Source organism: Mytilus californianus, unplaced genomic scaffold (genome assembly GCF_021869535.1).
Source record: "Mytilus californianus isolate M0D057914Y unplaced genomic scaffold, xbMytCali1.0.p SCAF_2, whole genome shotgun sequence".
NCBI lineage: Eukaryota > Metazoa > Mollusca > Bivalvia > Mytilida > Mytilidae > Mytilus > Mytilus californianus.
The window spans coordinates 60808434-60828435 of NW_026262668.1; the positions used below are offsets into that span (position 1 = coordinate 60808434).

The 20002-nt window shown below is 32.3% G+C and overlaps 1 protein-coding gene across 42 annotated transcripts in view; it reads left to right on the plus strand.

Moving 5' to 3' along the window:
* Positions 1-20002, plus strand: part of LOC127730155 (uncharacterized) — a 242776-nt gene that overhangs the window by 213737 nt on the left and 9037 nt on the right. For 36 of the 42 annotated variants that reach the window (XM_052238360.1, XM_052238377.1, XM_052238376.1 and 33 more), the window contains 9 exons: positions 3105-3217; positions 8006-8064; positions 10253-10422; positions 11290-11373; positions 12839-12957; positions 13482-13540; positions 14658-14851; positions 18691-18766; positions 19442-19506. The exons of 1 other annotated variant lie outside the window; for it this stretch is intronic. In XM_052238360.1, coding sequence (XP_052094320.1) covers positions 3105-3217; positions 8006-8064; positions 10253-10422; positions 11290-11373; positions 12839-12957; positions 13482-13540; positions 14658-14851; positions 18691-18766; positions 19442-19506 — 939 coding nt within the window. The remainder of the gene's footprint in view (positions 1-3104; positions 3218-8005; positions 8065-10252; positions 10423-11289; positions 11374-12838; positions 12958-13481; positions 13541-14657; positions 14852-18690; positions 18767-19441; positions 19507-20002) is intronic. 5 more of the 42 variants (XM_052238361.1, XM_052238362.1, XM_052238363.1 and 2 more) reach the window with 5 other exon arrangements.

Below are 20002 nucleotides of genomic sequence, written 5' to 3' on the forward strand. Positions count from 1 at the left end.
CTCCGATCAAAGTAGCTGTAATAGAGGTAATTTATTCACATTTTGCATTTTGTGTAACATTCATTTAGATATCATCTTTCACAAACTTTCCATGACACTTAGTTAAATCATTACGTTAATTTGCTTTGACAGTTGTGCGACAGCATAGTGTTAGATAGTTGTAAAGAGTTACAATTTCCAAGGTAGAGAAGCTAGACAATCTATAATTCATATGTTTCATGAAGATGTCTTACTTTCCCAAATTTCTGTTAGGAATATGCCAGTTATCTGCAAATTTATTGTCATAATAAGTGAATATACCATTGAAGAAAAGGAATATAAAATTTCATGACAAGGTGATTTTTCAGTTGCTGTTGATGAATCGATTTGTTTTTGTCTATTGATTCATTTTTGACTGCAATAAAAGACTTAAGAATGTATGACATAGGAATGCCAATCAATCAGTTGTGACAGTATAAACTATTTCTATAAGGCTTTAAATTTCTGAAGGAATCCTGGATGCTTCATACCTTGAACACAGATGCCGTAAGTCTGTCATAAGTCTATTGTATTGTTTAGAAAAAGGAAAGCCGTAAGACAGGGTTTATCTGACCTTTATCCCATTTTCATGGTTCATTGTTCAATGTTCATTTTCATGCTTTAGTCTGTTTTTCAGATAGTTTAAGTAAAATGTGAATAGATGATGATAATGTGTACATGTATGACTCACAGGTTCATCTGGTCTTTATCTCATTCTCATGGTTCAATGTTTAATGTTAATTTATTATTGGTTAATGCTATGTTTTCATGGTTTTGTTCATTTCTTGGATACAACAAACAATGAGTCAACTATACTTAGTGTATAACAATTGAAAGGTGTACATGTCTGTCTAGTAGCTTAATCTGACCTTGATCTCATGTTCATGGTACATTGGTCAATGTTAAGTTATTATGTTTTGGTATGTTTCTCAAATAGTTCATTGAAAGATCAATTCCGCATCTCAAATTCTATAAGCATTGGGTCAAAAATATTTGATGTATGGATTAATCGTTAGCGGCACATGTCCCTCTGGTATGTATGGTTAATCTTACTTTGACCTCATTAAGATGGATCATTGATAGTGCTAAGTTTATGTGGTACTCGTATTTAAAAAATTATCTTAAAGACTTTTAACATGTTTTTAACATGAATTATGAAAAGAAAAGAAGACGAAACATGTCAGCGTATGCACTCTTGTCAAAAAGCAGGTCAAAACAAAACTTTTAGCATGGAAGCTAGCTACTATAAGTTTATTTTATAAATTTTCAAATATTAAATAATACAGGTCAAAGACTCGTGTATGATCTTGTTAATTTTCAAATGCGTATAATTTAATTTATATATTTTTCTTTGCTGCATTGGTAAATTAAATTGTTTAATTTGAACTTGACAATCTGAATTTGATAAATGCAGGCATTATTTTTACATGAACAGTATTAAAATGTAAATACGTTTTGATTTGCTTCAGATCATGACCCATGTGCAAATACAAATATCAACTGTAGCTATGGATGCGTAATAGAGAACAGTGCACCTGTCTGCTATTGACCAGAAAAGTATGAGCTCAGTATAGATGACAATCAGACATGCTCAGGTAAATGCTTTCAACCCATCAATTGTAAAGCAGACTCCTAATTTGTGATAAAACACTTTGTATGTAGCAATATTTGCAGGGCTTTCTTCGTGGTACCAGCTGGTATTAGTGTAAACGATGACAAGTCATCATGTATATTGTTAACATAGGAGTTGCCTCACAAGATGACCATTGGAGCCCATTACGTTTCCTTTTAACATTTTGAAAACTTGTCAAATATCCTATATGGCAGAAAAAAAATCTTTATTCTCTTCTTTCACCATTGTTTAACTGTAAGCAATTGTTTGTCCTGAGTGAATTTCGAATTGATTTTCACGGTTTGATCTTATGTTGTGCTGTTTAAGCTGCAGATGCAAGTCATTGAGGGGTTGTACGCCCATACACATGGTTTACCCTGCCATGTTGTATATAATTAAAGGCAACAGTAGTATACCGGTGTTCAAAAGTCATAAATCGATTGAGAAAAAAAAATCCTGGTTACAAACTAAAACCTAGGGAAACACATCAACTATAAGAGGAAAACAAATGAACAACAGGACCACTGAAGTCCAACAAAAACAAACGCCAACATACCTAGAAACGAACTTTTTAATAACAACTGCCATATTCCTGACTTGCTATAGGATATTTTAGAAAAAACGGTTGGTTGAACCTGGTTCTCTGGCTAGCCAAACATCCCACTTTAAATGACAATGTTAAAAAATATCGCTAAAATGACAACACTACGTGACAGAAATAAAGCACAAACACACGCAAGAACACTCATTACAGAGGAACGCACAAACAAATAATATAATAGTCGACACAACATGCAAACCGCAGAACAACAACGAAAATCTGTGCCTATCACAAGTCAAGAACCTTTAATTCTGTGGTTGTACTTGGTTGCTGTCTATAATACTGGACATTCATTATTATTTGTGTGATACAAGTTTAGGCTAATTTCAGGAATAAAGATTGCACAAGTATTCAGGTGGTGCAAATTAATCATTCTGTTCTTCCAAGCTAGGGGCCTCGGTGGCCGAGTGGTCTAAGTACTACTGTTATCACTAGCCAGTCAACACTGAGGTTGTGAGTTCGAACCCCGCTCGTGCGGGTGCACTCGACTCCAATCTTAATTGACTAGGATTGTCAGTTTTCCTATCGAAGATCGGTGGTTTTCTCCGGGTACTCTGGCTTCCTCCACCAACAAACACTGGCCGCCACGAAATAGCCCAAAAGCGTTGTTCAAAAGTGACGTTAAAACACCAAAAATCAAATCAAATCAAATCAAATCTTCCAAGCTATTTGAGTCTTGATTCATTTTTATAAGATTAATTTTGTAACCATCTTGATTTAACGAACATATTTATTGTTCTATGTGCTCTTTCCTGCTACAGAGAGGATCTACAGGTGACACATATCACATAATTCTGCTTTTCAAAAACTATATGGTTACCGTTTCACACTACAAATGATTAAAAATTATTAATATTTTGAATATTTTTGTAGGTGTTTACATATCAGTTGAGATTTCCTTGACAACAGATTATCCATATTCAAGTAATTTAGCAGATCCCTCCACAGATGAATTCAAACATGCAAGAGTTGATATTAAAGTAGCAGTAAGTCAGATTCTTCTTTAGCCTATGTCCATAAAGATCTCAGTTATTTAATAAAAGTTCTGGAATTTGAATGAAAGCTGAATTAAGTCCAGTAAAGGTTGTCTTAAAATTTAAAATCGAAACGGGGAATGTAGAATGGAAACGGAGAATGTGTCATAGAGACAACAACTCGACCAAAGAGCATAAAACAGCCCAGGGTCACCATCTTTAACACATTGAAGCAAATTCCACACCGGGGGTGGGCTTCAGCAGGCCCCTGAACAGCTGCAACCGAAAATTTGCCTATGAACATATACAAGTATGGTATACAAAGAAGGCACTGAAAAATTGCGGTATCTTTTTATGGAAGAATTTGTTTGCTCCTCACGCTTCGCGCTGCTGTGTATATGGTCTTTTCCATACATACGTCCGCCCGAAACACATCAGTACTGAAAGAGCGTTAGACATAAAGCTTTCATATTTAGTGTTATTATTTATTGTCATAGTCTTTTGACTTAACTGTGCTTTACCGTCAATTTTATTTATTTGACCATTTTCACAGGAGTTTAATAGGGCTTTGGTTAGTTTTCGTTTGGTATTGTAACAATTCCACAATGTGAACGCAACTACTCTGAGTCCGTTTTACAGAAAGCTATCATTCTTTGTAGTACTGTTTGCTATCATGAATTGTTGCCCATATGATACTGTCGTTTTGATCTGGTAATTTTTATAGTAGTTATGGGACTGTGATTATATTTTGGAGTGTTGTAACACTTACACCTTTAAGAGAGTTATGGGACTTTTATATTTGCAAATATTGTGACAATAACTTCTTAATAGAGATTTCAAATAAAATGACATACGTACGTAACTCGACGGACCTAATGGGACTGGTTATTGCCAATCATTGAATTTGATTTAATACATCGCTCAAGTTTAAATAAAGTATTCCAAGACTTAAAACCACACACTGGAATTTTTTCGTCCATGCAAAATTATCTTATCATGACGAAAAATGATAGAAATCTTGCATTTTTATTTATCACGTGGTTTTCCAGATTCCCGCCTTTATTTTCACTGACATAAGATCACGTATAAACACACGTACCCCATACCTATCATACGTACGATTTTAGTTATTTTCATGGTTTTGATTATGACAATTATTTTTCAATATACTTTGCAGACGAATGCCCCATTATACTTTTTTTTCTGTCTTTCTTTATAGTTATCTATTTTTTATTATATTTGTTGCGGGTAAATTTTTAGAAGGATATTTTTTTTGACAATTTCAGAAATATCGAAACCAAAGTTCGTCAGAATCGATCTCTTTATAAAACTTATATATAAATTGTTTTTTGAGAATTAAGGTGTGTTCAATTAGGGATTGTTCTGTATTATAATGTTTAACGAGAATGCTATCGGAGTCCAAATATAAAAGACATTTCCAGGCAATTTTTTTATATCCCTTGAAGAAAATTAACTTATAGTATTTTATCCATTTTATTGATAAACAATTAAAAGGGGGTCACCGAATTCATTTAACTGAATAAATCATTAACGGAAATGTGTAAGGTATCTTACATTGAACAACATAATATAATAAGATTTCGTTGCCAGATGCGGATCCAGTATTTTCAAAAGGGGGGATATAGGCAACGTTAATAGGATGTAGGGCCATATATCATGTATATATAAGTTTTCGTTGCATATGTATTTTACATATGCATATTTAGGACGAGAAGATGAATATGAACCAGACATTGTATTATCCCGCAGGAAGACATGTCATCCTACCTGGACACATGATTTGGACCCCGGACCGACCAATCTTTGCTCTAACTCCTAAATATTGCGTGCTTTGCAGAGAGCAGCCAATCTTCGAATTGAAACGGGCGTGGATCGAGCCCAAGACTTACCGCACTCGGGCAGTGGTGTAGCTTTCATTGACGCAATGAGGCAACCGCCTCAACAAATTTTTTACCATTAAAAAAGAGAGATAAAGAGAATTATATACCGTGTACTTCAAAGTATAAAGTAAACTGAGTGACGACGGTTCAAAACGTTGACTGCTTTACTCTTTACTCACTCATTCCTCATTATGGACGTCTTGAAAACTTTCTTTCATAAAATGAACAAGGTAGATGCAGATATTTTATTTAAGTAGCAGACAAAGTATACCTCGCAAAAAACTGATTCAAACAAGAGGTCATAACTGTGAAACTGATATGATGCTTGATTTTTTTTTGACAACGTACTTGTTACTTTTGGTGGACACACTTTTCAACAGACACTTGGCATTCCTACATACATTTTATGTAGTACTCTTCTACTTTGGTTAATATAAGCAAGACTTCGTAGTTCACCCAGTTATTACCATCCATACATTTTGACAAAAGCTAAACGTTTAAAGTTAAAAGACATATTGGATCTTAAACTTAATATCCCCAAATCTGTACAAAAGCATTTTAGAGGAGGTCATACATAAAATTCTGTCAATTATTTTTGTTTTGATCAGGACCTGTCTGTAACTGAATACTGAGAATTAAACCTTTAACCAGCAGTTTCATTAAAATATATTGATTTAATGCGCACTAGAAATATTATTTCATGATAAAATTCCACAAATCTGGATTTTCATAGACGGGATTTTTTGCCAGTATGTGACCTATCAAGAGTATGATTTTACGATTCATATTTTCAATTAACCGTCCACTCCCTATTGGCATTGACTTCTTTTAACCAAGGTGAGGTTTTGACTGCCAAGATTCAAATCATTTGCCTCACCAGAAATAAAATTCAAGTTACGCTACTATCGACTGATTGATAGTTGGTTGCTTAACGTCCAGTGGCAAATATTTAATGCATAATTAACGTGTAGAGAGCGTGGCATTCTCTCTACAAGAGGCATCGGATTTATCGTCCCCACTCTGACCGGACGGGACTGCGTACTTGTACATACCGCACAGACAAACGGACTCCCAAATTGGCAATGAATAAACTGCCAATCGGAACAAGACCAATAGTGACCATATTTCTATTCCCCGATCACCTTTGAGGGGTAACTGTCGAAGCGAGCGGGCGACAAAAGAGACAGTTATGAATATGAAAGATACATATAAATGTAAGAGTATTAATAAAAACATTTGCACATGAATGTGTGACCTTAAGACACCGTGCACCTTCGCATGATCATATTTCAATGTTCAGTGCACCACTTAATCCGGGTCAAACTCTAATTGGGTATATAATTCTGAATGTTTTATATTTTGAACAGAACAGAAGAACGGACGGATGCACAGACTAGTAAATATAGTATCCACTTGCTATCATAAGTTGGTCATAAAACTAAAATGATCATCCTACTTAACAAAACTTCAATCAAATATTCCGTACATGTCCGTTTTTCATACGTATTTGTATAAGTTAAACGCCAAACATTTTAGAAAAACAATTTAAGAGCAATGACGTTAATGTACGCTCTTCCTAGAATCCATGCATCATTATAATTAAAGACAAGATATAAAAAAAAATAACTGATTCAGTAAATTGTAATCATATTTTTTCTTGAAGATGCGTCCTCATAAACTCCATTTGATAAAATTCCACGGAAAGATGACAAAGTACTATCAGAAAGATGCATCAGTGATCTGAATTTTACCTTTGACAAAAGTATCTTGAAATAAATTATAGAAGTATGCTAAAAAAAAGAGGAAGAAGAAGCTAGTCGTGTACACCTTTCATTCCGGCGTGTTTGAAACTCTTGTTTTAATCTTACAACTTTTAAATCAAAAATGAGAATATTATCTCGATTCAGATTCCATTATTTTTATTTTTTCAAACTTAATTTTGATTTAGTAGCTTTAAGAATTCATCATTTGAGAGATGAACATATGGGTCAAGTGAAAAGACGAAGTAATGATCGGTGCAATTGACTACCGGTAACTGAACTTTTTTTTCCCTTGAAAGGTTTTTGTCAATGAAATCATCCCAAATTTTATAAAACAAATATGTAAAGAATTAAGATAGTAGTCTGTGCTAATTTTCAAATAGCATCTATTCCAATAAAGTATGTGTATTCAACGAGCCACACATTCATGCAGTCTATGCTCCCCTCCGTCATCCTTCAATGCAATAGGCCGATCTACGGTCAGATAGGTCGGTTATGTCGAGTAATGTCATTTTATTGGAAATCTCTCATGGGAGTTATTCGACTTTTACTAAATTTTGGAGTATTGTGACAATTACGTTTGAGACCAATTGACAGAAAGCTCGCATACTTAGTAGGGTTGTTTGCCATCATTTGCAGAAGACCATATTGTTCCGTCATTTTGATTTGACCATTTTCTAATGGAAGTTTTGGGATGTTTACTATATTTTGACTTTTGTACCACAATGACACATTGTGACACACAATTTAATTCCTCATTTATAAAGCATGAGGGAGATTTCACTATGGGGTAGCAATCTTGTAGAATTGTGCTGATGTACAAAAAGTATTTGACATCAACCCATAGTTGAGATTTCCCATTACGTCCACTAGCGGTATGTAATCTGCCTAAAATAGCAAGGCGAAAATACATCAATTCAAAAAATATTATTACATTATCACTTTTACGACTTTCCAAATCTGTAAAAAGAAAAAAAATTCTCCGCATGTGATTCTTGTATCTATGAAAATAAAAACACTTCTGAAACAAATTTAAGTGTTATTGCTCTGGTACTAATTTACCAGATACGAATGTTTTATATTTAGTTTCTGAGTTTGATGAATTTCTGGTATAATGGAGAATGTTTCTCTTTTTTCAGCTGTATTACAGATACAGCAATATTCCTGGTTTTTTATCATTAACTGTTATCAACTTTTCGTAAGTAATTATTTACTCTGTAACCTAAAAGGAATTGTCATTGTGATAAAACCTTTATGTGCTGACATGATGTTGATTAATTTTCTACCGATCAATTATTCAATCAGTCTATCCAAGTCTAATCTTGAACATCATTTAAAAATATTAAAAAAACTTGTATGAACAATTTTAAATGAGTTTTTCTGACATAAAATATGTTAGTTTCATATGTGCAATTTTGCCACGCTAAATATGCTTATAAATTTGAAAGTTAAAAACCTTACGTGCAAACAGGAAAGTGTCGTGTGCTAGATCTATAATAATAACATTAATTACAGCTTGTTGCCACCATTATTTCAGGGTTATAGGAATAACATTGCTTGAAAATAAAAGTAATAAATCTAAGAACAATAATAAACCCAACCAACCAAATGAAAACCCTGTAAAATATAAGGAGGAACAGCTTAAAAGGCGAACTGTTCATCATCCCAAGCGATCTATGTTAACTTGATATCTCTCTGATTGGCATTCATATTGCCAATGATTTAATATCAATCAAATCTAGAGCAAAGATGTGTAGATGATTTGATTATCAAATTGTTAAATATGCATATGCATGACATGCATTAAAAAGAGTTTGATAATTTTTAACTTCTCATAACATTATAAAACTAACAAATCTGTATAAACTCGCTCAAACTTTTTAGATCACCTGACCCAATTGGCCAAGTGAGCTTTTCTCATCCCTTGGTGTCCGTCGTCCGTTAACTTTTACAAAAATCTTCTCCTCTGAAACTACTGAGACAAATTTAACCAAACTTGGCCTCAATCATCATTAGGGTATATAGTTTAAAAAATTGGTGTCCGATGCATCCTCCTGCCAACCAATATGGCCGACATGGCTAAATATAGGGATAAAATGAAGTTATTGGCTTATATCTCTGAAATTAAAGCATTTAGAGCAAATTTGATATATGGGATAGAAATGTTAATCAGGTTAAGATCTATCTGCCCTGATTTTTTCAGACGAATCAGACAAAACGTTGTTGGGTTGCTGCCCTTGAATTGGTAATTTTAAGGAAATTTTGCAGTTTTTGGTTGTTATCTTTAACATTCTTATAGATAGAGAGAAACTGTAAACAGCAATAATGTTAAGCAAAGTAAAATCTACAAATAAGTCTACATGAACAAAATTGTCAATAGAGCCCTTAAGGAGTAATGGCCCTTTATAGTCAATTTTTAACGATTTTTCGTAAATGTTTGTAATCTTTTACAAAAATCTTCTCCTCTGAATCTACTGGGTCAAATAGAATTAAACTTTTCAATAGGGTATCTTGATTAAAAAATATATCCGATTACCCTGCCATCCAGCCAACATGGCCGCAATGGCTAAAAATAGAACATAGTTGTTTACTTTAGAAGTCTACAGGAAAATTGTAAAAAAAAAACAATTTCAAATGGTCACAAATTGAAAACTAATTATGATAATGATAAGGGGCCTTCAGTAACTATTGTAAGACTACAATGGGATGACTTGATTTGTTTCCATGGGAGGGTGCAATTTTTTCAGAGGGGGGGGGGGTGCTTTTAATTTCTGCTTGATATTTTCCATTTTCAGAATTATTCAATAACGTTTCTATAAACTATTACTATATCGTCTCTTTCAGCATACTTATATTGGGTGAATGCATTACTGCCTAAAATGTTTTTGAAAGTAGTTCCCATAAAACATTTATAGGCATTTTCAGCATTATACAGGCCCTAGGTGAAATAAATTTTTGAGAGGAGGGATTTTCAATTGGTGTTCGTTTGGGAGACTTTTATGACAGCATCGTTTTGCAATATTTGTTAATCATCTTGAATATCATTACAGATTGATATATACTGTAAATAGCAAAAATATTAAGCAAAGAAAGATCTACGAATAAGTCAACATGACCAAAATCTTCAATTGACATATCTTGTTGGGGTAATTGTCCTTTAAAGTCATTTTCTGGAATTTATTGGTAATATTGTAAAGTTGTTTTCAAAAATCTTGTGCTTTTAATTTAACTACTGGTCCAAATTAAACCAAACTTGGCCTCAATCATTATTAGGGTATCTAATACTATTTATTATGATTTTAACCCTATCTGACATGATTTCCAAAACCACAGTAGATACATGTGAGCGACACAGGTTCTCTTGAGCCTCTAGTTTTAACTTGCAGGTTTGGTAGTACAGTTGTTCACTATGTGGTTGTATTTAATCAAAGTTTGAGTGACAGTTTAATAATGGAGACTGCCAGTGTCACTAATAATATAACACAGATAAATGTACTCGAGAAGTCATATGGTGTTACAGGAGAAACTTTTGTCAACTACCAAACAAAAAATCAGGGTAATAAGCTGACTTGTACAAACGCTATAGAGACTTTTTACAGCTCTGTTTTGCAATGCACGAAACTTATTTTATTGACCAAAATTCAACTTATTTTACGTCAAAACTGAAAATGATTGGAAATTATGTATTGCTATTTTTTAACACCACTGATTGTTATGAAACACCACTGAATGTTATGGAATTAAATAGAGTCGCATTTATTTGATGAGAAAATTCGGTTGTAGAAATGATATCCTTAGATACATGTCTTAACAGCAACAAAAAGAAAACACCAAGGGCAGAATGCCATGAGTATCTAAAACTGAAAAAACTTAATTTAATGTATGTTAGTCCTTTCGTTCCTCCGTCTGTCACAAAGCTATTTTTTTTTATATTAATTTTCATTAGCTAGTGGAACTATGTATAGATTTTCATTATAAAAATGACTGATTTTTCCCTGATAATACAATTCACAAAATGTGATTGTTTGAACCAAGCATGATGCCCTATTCTAGCATAACCTTGTTTTGAATTTATATATATAGTTTAAATTGAACTTATTTCAACCTTCATTTAGACCAGCTAAAGTCATAGCTAGCACGCAGGATTTTAACAAAGAAATGAAAATATTTGTTATTCTCATGTATTGTTTAAAATACCGTCATTGCAAAATTGTGATAAACAGTTTATTAGTGCAAAAGAAATGCATATGTCTATGTTGCAATAATTAGTACAGTGAAATATACATGATGCATTTTTATGAAATTATTGATACGTAAGAATGGTTTGGATAATGATATTTGTTTCAAAAACTAAAATCTTGTTTTTGTTGTCTTGCTTACTTACGTATTACAATTGTATGCAAGTTTTTTCTGTATTTTTTAGAGCCGTTAACCTGTACATTGTGTGGGGCAAATCAAACATGTGTTATAATAAGTAAAAATACTTATGAATGCAGACCGCCATTGTGTAAGTTATATTTGTATGATTTAGAAATTTATTTATTCATGTAATATCCCTTGCTCTTAGAATTGAGGAGGTACATGTATATTGAAATCTCCTTGAAAATTTGTCCGTACTGAAATCCTGTCTCATAGCATGTTTAGAAAAATAGGCAACGACTCATCTGATAAATATTCCGTATCCACTTCACAAATAATACACGATGTCTTGAAGTATAGTTTCTAGGTACTGGCGTTGTTTATCATCTTAATTACACGTTAAAGTGTTCTTTTATTTGTCTTTGTAAATTATTTAAGACTATAACACAATGTTGACTACTATACTCCTATTTTTGACATTTTTACCTGGTATATCTGGTTGTTTTGTTTATACATTGTTGTCAATATAATGGAATTTTATACGACTGTCATACAAGTAAAAGCTTTAGCTAGCTATAAAACCAGGTTTAAACCACCATTTTTGTCATAAGAAAATGCCTGTACCAAGTCAGGAATATGATAGTTGTTATTCATTTGTTTGATGTGTTTGAGCTTTTGATTTTGCAAATTGATTAGGGAATTTCCGTTCTGAATTTTCCTCGGAGCTCGGTATTTTTATTATTTTACTTTTTCCTCTCAGTTTGAATTGTGTGTAACGGAAGGTGACATGTTTTTTTCTTCTGCAAACTGTCATTTTGTGAACTGACCCAGCTTGTTTGTTTTGTACCAAATATGTTATTAATCTGAAAACGCATGCCATTGGTTCTGCTTGTCATTGATCTATGCAATGAATATTATGTATATATGTGTTCAAGCAAACATTAAAAAACCGTTACTTTCATTTCGAAGGTAGAAATTTCCTCATGATAATGACAAAAATTTCAAAAGAAATGATGAATCTATATATGTTATATACATACTGTTCATTGCAATATAATTAATTTTAAGTTATCTGATTGATTGATTGAATGATTGGTAGCAGATATATCAATATATACATTTCTAAATTATAATATATCCAATTAATATATATATATATATATATCGATATAGAATGATCCATAAATTTGAAAAAGAAGAGAAAAGAGATAAATATAAATCACAGAAGTTTGGAATTTTGGCAACAGGAAAACAAACAAAGAAAAAAATATGTCTTACTTACAGCATTCATTACAGCTTACAAGGATTTTTATCTTTTTTTATTATATGTGTACAAACAACTACGAGGAACATAAACGCAGATATAAACATAGACAAAACAACAAACAAACATATAAACCAACATATAACAATATTAAATCATAACATAGATGGTGATGTGGATTATGTAAAGAAGTAAAGAGAGACTAGTTTAGGTATACAAAGTATCTTTTATTTTATAATAAAAAAAATTCTAGTATTGGAAACCAGGGGTCCCAGCAGATATGACTATGTGAAAAGAGTTACTTTTATTTAAAAAAATATATGAAATATGATTAATATAACTTTTGCAGCTAAACTAGAGAGTAGGTCATTATTTATTGAGGCAACACTTTGGAAAACTTTTAACCAAAATTATGGAAATAAGCTGCATTTAGATTATGCTGCATACGAAGAAGAAGTAGAACAAGCAGTAAGTAGTTTTACCATATTGTAAGAAATCATAAATATATCAGCAGGCTGTCCACCATACCCTGAAAACTTAAGAGAAAAAACTGAATTTGATTTTTCTCGTTTCACTGAAGGAAAACTCTAAAGAAATTAACAAAATTGATGAAATCTAAGATAATTGCATTTCTATTAAGTTGTTTCCTTTGGCAATTCTGCATAAGATTAAGACTTGCTTATATACTTATATAATGTTTCGCCTTTGATTAAAGCCTTAAGTTATTGTCTATCCTAGACTAAATATTTTTGGAAGTTTTTGTAAGATTTTTGTTTAAACGTTTCCAACTTCAATGTCTTATACATTCGAAAAAAAGTATTATGTTTATTTTTCTTCTGATACCATAATTCTTTTAATGTAAACTCTTTGGTGGTTTATTTTAAAGCACGCCCAGATAATCTAGTTGTAACAACAATCTTGAATTTGCCCAACAGTTTATAATTATCTCTTTTTTATGCAATATTTAATGTTCATTTTTCATATAATATCAGTTTGCAACAGAGATGAGTGGTGTAGAAGATATCCAGTACTTAAATGTAACAAATTTGAGGTAATTTATATACGCACACACATTATTTGACTTAAACAAAATGCAAGAACAATTTTCAACTAATCATTAAAAAAAATTAACCTTGGTAAACAGTGGGATTTTTTGTAATAAACATGAATTGTTACTTTTTGCTGGTGTAGGCTTATATTATCTATAAACTGTAAGACAATATCCTGCAAAAAAGCCTGTAAATGCATGTTTTGGTTTTTTATTTTAATTTTTTTTTTTTTTTTTTTTTTACATTTTTCCCGTTTTTTTGGGGTGTTCTAAAATAACCGAAGAATATATTAACGATATCTCTACTTAACAACATAGCATTGTAATCTTACAATCTTTTGCTCAAACATTTTTGCTTGTTTGCTAGACAGACAATGAAATCAAATTTACCTGTTTCTGATACTTAATGGAAAAATTTAACAGCTGTTTTATAGCATGGAATTGTCATTTACATATTTGCATAAAGCATTTAAAATTTCTAAACACAAGCATTTTTTTAACTTGAAATATTTTATTCCAGACCATCTTGACCATCAATTTTGAGATTTTTGCTGAATATTTAATATTTGGTTCAATCAACATAATAACTCTTACTTTTATCACAGTGTAAAATATAACAATAACATAGAAGATTATTTTTAACACAGGGAGTGTCTGATTTTGACATTTAATGAAACAATTATGGTTTATGAACTTTGGCATCACTATGATGCAGCAAAATACAACTTTTCCCCCCCATCCCACTGTAGGGGTAGGAATATATTGCAATCGCCTTTATTGTCCATTAGTTTGTTCCACAGATATTTTGTTCTTACTTTGTTTCTTGTATTACTGAACAGAAAGCCTTCATATTTGGTCAGCATATTGATATTGACAACGTGTAATGTATAAACTGTACTGTCAGTCGCCTTACTGTCTGTTTTCTAATAATTTCTTTCTCATCCCATTACATTGTAGTAAAAGATTCATTGAATTACTAAAACAATATTAAAAATCATTATCTTAAAACACTGAACACGGGTCCAACTTAATTTAGTCATTCTTTTCAACTTAATATGAAATAACTGAACCAATAAATTTTCTGTATTTGAAAATGTTGTTCCTTCTTTTATTTGCAAAGAAATCAACAAGAGGGAGTTATAACTAACCTTGTTATGATATTCAACACTGCTGCTAATAAGACATTACAGTACGATAAAGTGTTGAACATCTTGATTAAGATAGAAACCGAAGAAAGATCCTGTACAGACCTTGTAGATACGTGCATTGCTGTAAATGGCAGTATCACATTAGGCAACACAACTATAGCATTAGGTAAGATAAAATTTAATAAAAATTGGTTTCGGCGTGCTTTAATCTAACATTTTGTCAGCTTGAGAAGTCACTGATTTTTTTATTTATTCTCAAATTTATTCTCAAATTTAATACAGATAATTGATTTTTTTTCTTTGCAAAGTCAATTTGAATTTCCACTTTGTAAAACTAAGATATACATTAATTAGGTCTACATACAATTAGTATAGAATAACAGTTTAAAAAAAAATCATGTGCCCTATATAGACTCCAGTGTAATTAGTGTGTATGGATTGTCTAACATGGTTATCGCCATGTTTTGCAAATACGTCAGCAAAATTGGTGAGAGAAACTCTTAAGATCTGCCAACTCTTACCTTGTTTTAATACATCAAACAAATAAGATTGACTTGTCTAGTGTCCATTTGTACACAAAGTGTTCGTTTCGACATTTGAAAAAGTGAACCTATTTGCTGTTAAACTGCACTATCTTATTATATTCACACATATAACATATATAGAATGTAAAAACTATGTGAATTACATTTCGTTTTTTTTAATATTATTGTCCGGTGGAGGGAAAATGATAAAATTGACGGTGTGTCAAATCCAGCATTTTTTTTTTGTATCAAAATTAGTTGAATATATTTTTCTTCAATTTTTTTACATACTAGTATTTTAGATGACTATTATAATTGGTCAAGTACCAGTTACTGTTAGAATCTCACAGTATTTTTCAAATATTGTCCAAAAAGAACTCCGATCGGAAATATTATTGTAACAGGTGACCAAACGTTTTTACACCTAAGACTCCGACTTTAACTCTCTTAATCACCAATTAAAACTGAGTTACTATAGTGGCAATTTATGCGTGATATGGTATAGGTACAGTGACTAGTTATCGTTACTTTTGAATCAAAACACAAAATAGAGCTTTCTTACCATTTGACGAAAGGTATGTACGCATGACGAATCATACGTAAGACTCGTTTTAGGGATTCTTTATTTTGACATATTCATGTAATCTTAATCGAAGCGTCATGAAACGTCATGGAACTTCGATGGCGTTTTACCTTAATGTTTGTCTATTAAGGACCATTGCACTGCATCATGTGCATGCACTTGCCTATTTTCAACTTCATTTTTCGTGAGATATAGGAATCTTGGGACGTAAGGAAGATGGAAATATAATACTACCAGGGAGAAGAATAACTCTACAAAATTTCCTAAACATAGGCTTGTCAGAAGAAAATATCCTTAGAATAAAAGATCGTGCTCACCCCCACCCCCCCCCCCCCTCCCCCCAAAAAAAATATGAAGGCAAATACATCGGCTTCCCCCTTCACACAAAAAATAAGATAAAATAAAAAACAAAAACTTCCAAAATTCAAAAATTTGCAGCCCCAAAATAATAAAATGAAAAAAAAATGGCTTTCAAAACATATTATACCAGGGCTCGTTTAATAACGTGCAGAGACTCCCCGTCTCTCCCTGAAAACTACCCATTGTCGCGTTGAGATGTGTCCATACAACCAAGTTAGGCTAATCTATGGAACTGTCCTTTCAGCGTATACTTGCGTTTTCGTCCTGAACATTCATGAAGTATTTGCCACTGGACGTTATAGGACCAATAATCACATATAACTAGTTGATCTATAATAATTAGAGCTCAAGGGCTGATTTAGAATTGAGGCAAACCCGAGTGCCTCTACTCAGCAAAAACATTCCTTGCCTCCTAATCTAAATTTTCGACTAGGTCTATTATATACAGCTACATGTAAGTCAAAGACAGAGACGGTTTAATTTTCCAAAACACCCAAGTTTTCCGTTTTTTATTTGAGTGTAAGGAAACGACCATTTAACTTCAAAAGGGAAGGAAGGTTGTAATGGTTTTTTCCTAAAAAAATATTCAGATCCCAAATTTGATGAAAAAAAAATATAATCTGGTCAAGCTGATGACAAAAAAATTATTCTGAATCCAGTTTTCCCCATACCTTATAATAGTGTTAAATTTTGAATAAAAATAATTTGATTGATAGCGTCGAAAAACTAAATAAAAATGTGCGCGAAAAAAATTTACTAACTCAGACAAAAAACCATACCCCCCCCCCCCACTCCTCCCCCTTTGAAGTTAAATGGTTGCTCCCTAGCTTGTATGTTTTTCTTCTTTTTTCACCATTTAATGCTTGTTGTACAGTGTGAACTATGTAGCGATCATCTTAAACTTTATTTAATTTGCATTGATGTTGATGATCAATTTATTTCTTGGTTGGATGTTGTCTCGTGGACATTTATACTATATCTAACTAACAGTAGTTAAATCAAAACTGTTTGTGATGGTGTGTGTGTGTTAATTGTCCCCCTTCCTCATGGAATTGACACTGGATTGCACATGTTCGCTCTTGTTTACATCTTCTGTAAATGCTAAATGCACCGCTGATTGGTCCACATTTAGTAGTTGATTAAAACTAATTAACGACGTGTAAAAGAATGATCACACATCAGTAACGTATATAGCATTATCGAAGATATTACTAGTTGAAAAACAGACCATGAAAATCATCTGTGGAATACTATGGCAACGACTATTTACTTTCAAAGGGGTGTAGTATTTGTTCCGTTTCACATTTGTTTCCAGCGATCGCAAGAGTAACATTACTTTTTTTTTATCACATTTAACCTTAAAATTAATAGATTAAAACTTCATCGCAAAATTTTTTTCCGAGATTTATTTTACATTACTTTTTTCAAAACATTGTAGGATCGTTGTCTGGCAATCTCAATGATCCACTTTAACAATTTGATGATAGCATACTCATTCAAAATTAAAAAAAAAAATTGTGAATCTCGTCGTTAAATTTAGAATATCATACTTCAATAATTTCATTAAAATGTTAATGGTGAAACGCATGCTTGAACAATTCCCGCTCAGATGTGTGCAATCGTGGTTAACATAAGTAACGTATCGGACGTACGTGTACTCGAAACTATTTTTCTTTATTTTCAGATATTAAAAGCGTGTTTTATTTGCGATATGCTTAATTTTTTAAAGATAAGTTTGATTGAGAAAAGAATGCTGTTTTACCGGATAAAACAAAGACTCTTATTGTTATCGTGGAAATGTAATACATGCTCCCTTTACGTTCGTTCGACCTGTCGTCAAAATGTAAGAAAGCTCTAATAAGAGAATGATACTTTAATCATGACATAAATGCCGTATTTTGCTATTACGAAGCAAGATAGGAAAAAGGTGCCATAAATGACCCAAACACAAATTTCAATCGGACCGTTAATTTGAAAGGTCTCCTTCCTGTAACGATTTGAAGGCTTATTGTATTACTTCAATTTTTGAAATTCATAAATTTTCTTAAACACAGTTGAAAGAAATTATATATAAAAAGCAAGCTTAGAAATAGTTTTGTCTTAATACAGTAATTTTTCAAAAATCGAGGACATCATCAAGCAACGCCATGATATCTCTGCAGTAGAATATTCTTTTACTGTGACTTCTAATTGTCCTTTGGTAGACACAAACATATCACAATTCGTGCAGGTACCTATCCAGTAAAGGTCCCTTACATAGTCCAACCTCACATCCTAATATCTAAATATATAAAGTCATATTCTTTCAATAGTTATTAATGCTCTTTGATGTTATTGGTGCTCACTTTTAGTAAGGTTATCTTAAAATTGTTTTTTTCTAAATGTGTGTCGTAAAGGTCAGTACTTTTTATAATAGATTATTACAATTGGTACCATTTTGTTAACTCTGCCCGCAGTACCATCAATTTTGCAGGTAATGGTTTATGTCAGAGACTTTTTTTTAATTAAACAGAAAGATAATATAATTATTAATTGTAGAACCTGTGATATGTAGTACCTGTTCTTTGACACAACATTGTATACAAGACAATGAAACTTCCAGATATCAGTGTGTGTAAGTATTCATCATTACAGTCAAAGGGTGTTTTATTCAGATTTATACACATGAAATACTAATAGAAATGTAATATTATGTAATGGCTATGTTTTAAATCCATATCTTTCAAGCTTAAATAAATGTATCTAGTATTCATTATCAGAAGTTATAAAGCATAAAAAGGATTTTAGGAATCGCCAAAAACATATAACAGTAACACATACCACAAGAAACACGTCCAGCACATGACCTCTCAAGATTAGCTTTAAATGTCAATGGACATACATGTATGTAAGTCAGGAGCCTCTGGCCTTTGTTAGCCTTGTATCATTTTTAATTTTAGTTTCTTGTGTATAATTTGGAATTTAGTATGACGTCCATTATCACTGAACTAGTATACATATTTGTTTAGGGGCCAGCTGAAGGACGCCTCCGGGTGCGGGAGTTTCTCGCTGCATTGAAGACCCATTGGTGGCCTTCGGCTGTTGTCTGCTCTATGGTCGGGTTGTTGTCTCTTGGACATATTCCCCATTTCCATTCTCAATTTTATGTAAGACAATTTTGTTTAATATTTTAATCAGTTAATAGCTGCAAGATTTTTAAAATGTATCATTAAAAGTACTATTTTCTATAAATCAAGAAGAATCATCGTTGTATTAATCCTTAAAAAATATTTTTCTGCATCCATTACAGTAATCAACCAACAACAGATCAAACAAATAGCTCAACGTCAGAAAGAACTACTACCACTGTTCAAAGTATGTAAAATTATGTCTTAATTGTATAAAAATACTTTCACAGAATGGAAAAATTGATTAATAGAATTAAGAAGATGTGGTATGAGTGCCAATGAGACAACTCTCCATCCAAGTCACAATTTGTACAAAGTAAACCATTATAGGTCAAAGTACGGCCTTCAACACGGAGCCTTGGCTCACACCGAATAGCAAGTTATAAAGGGCCCTTAAAATGAGTAGAGTAAAAACATTCAAACTGGAAAACCAACGGTCTAATCTACATAAAAAACGAGAAACGAGAAACACTTATGAACCACATCAACAAACAACAACCACCGAACAACAGGTTCCTGCCTTAGGACAGGTGCAAATAAATGCAGCGGGTTTAAACGTTTTAATAAGCGCCAATCTTTATCCTAACCTGGCAACTGCCTTAAACGAAATTACTTTAATACAGCAATGTCATTGAATTTTGTGGAAGGAAAGAAAACTTCAGATTTCACTGACAGCAATCTAA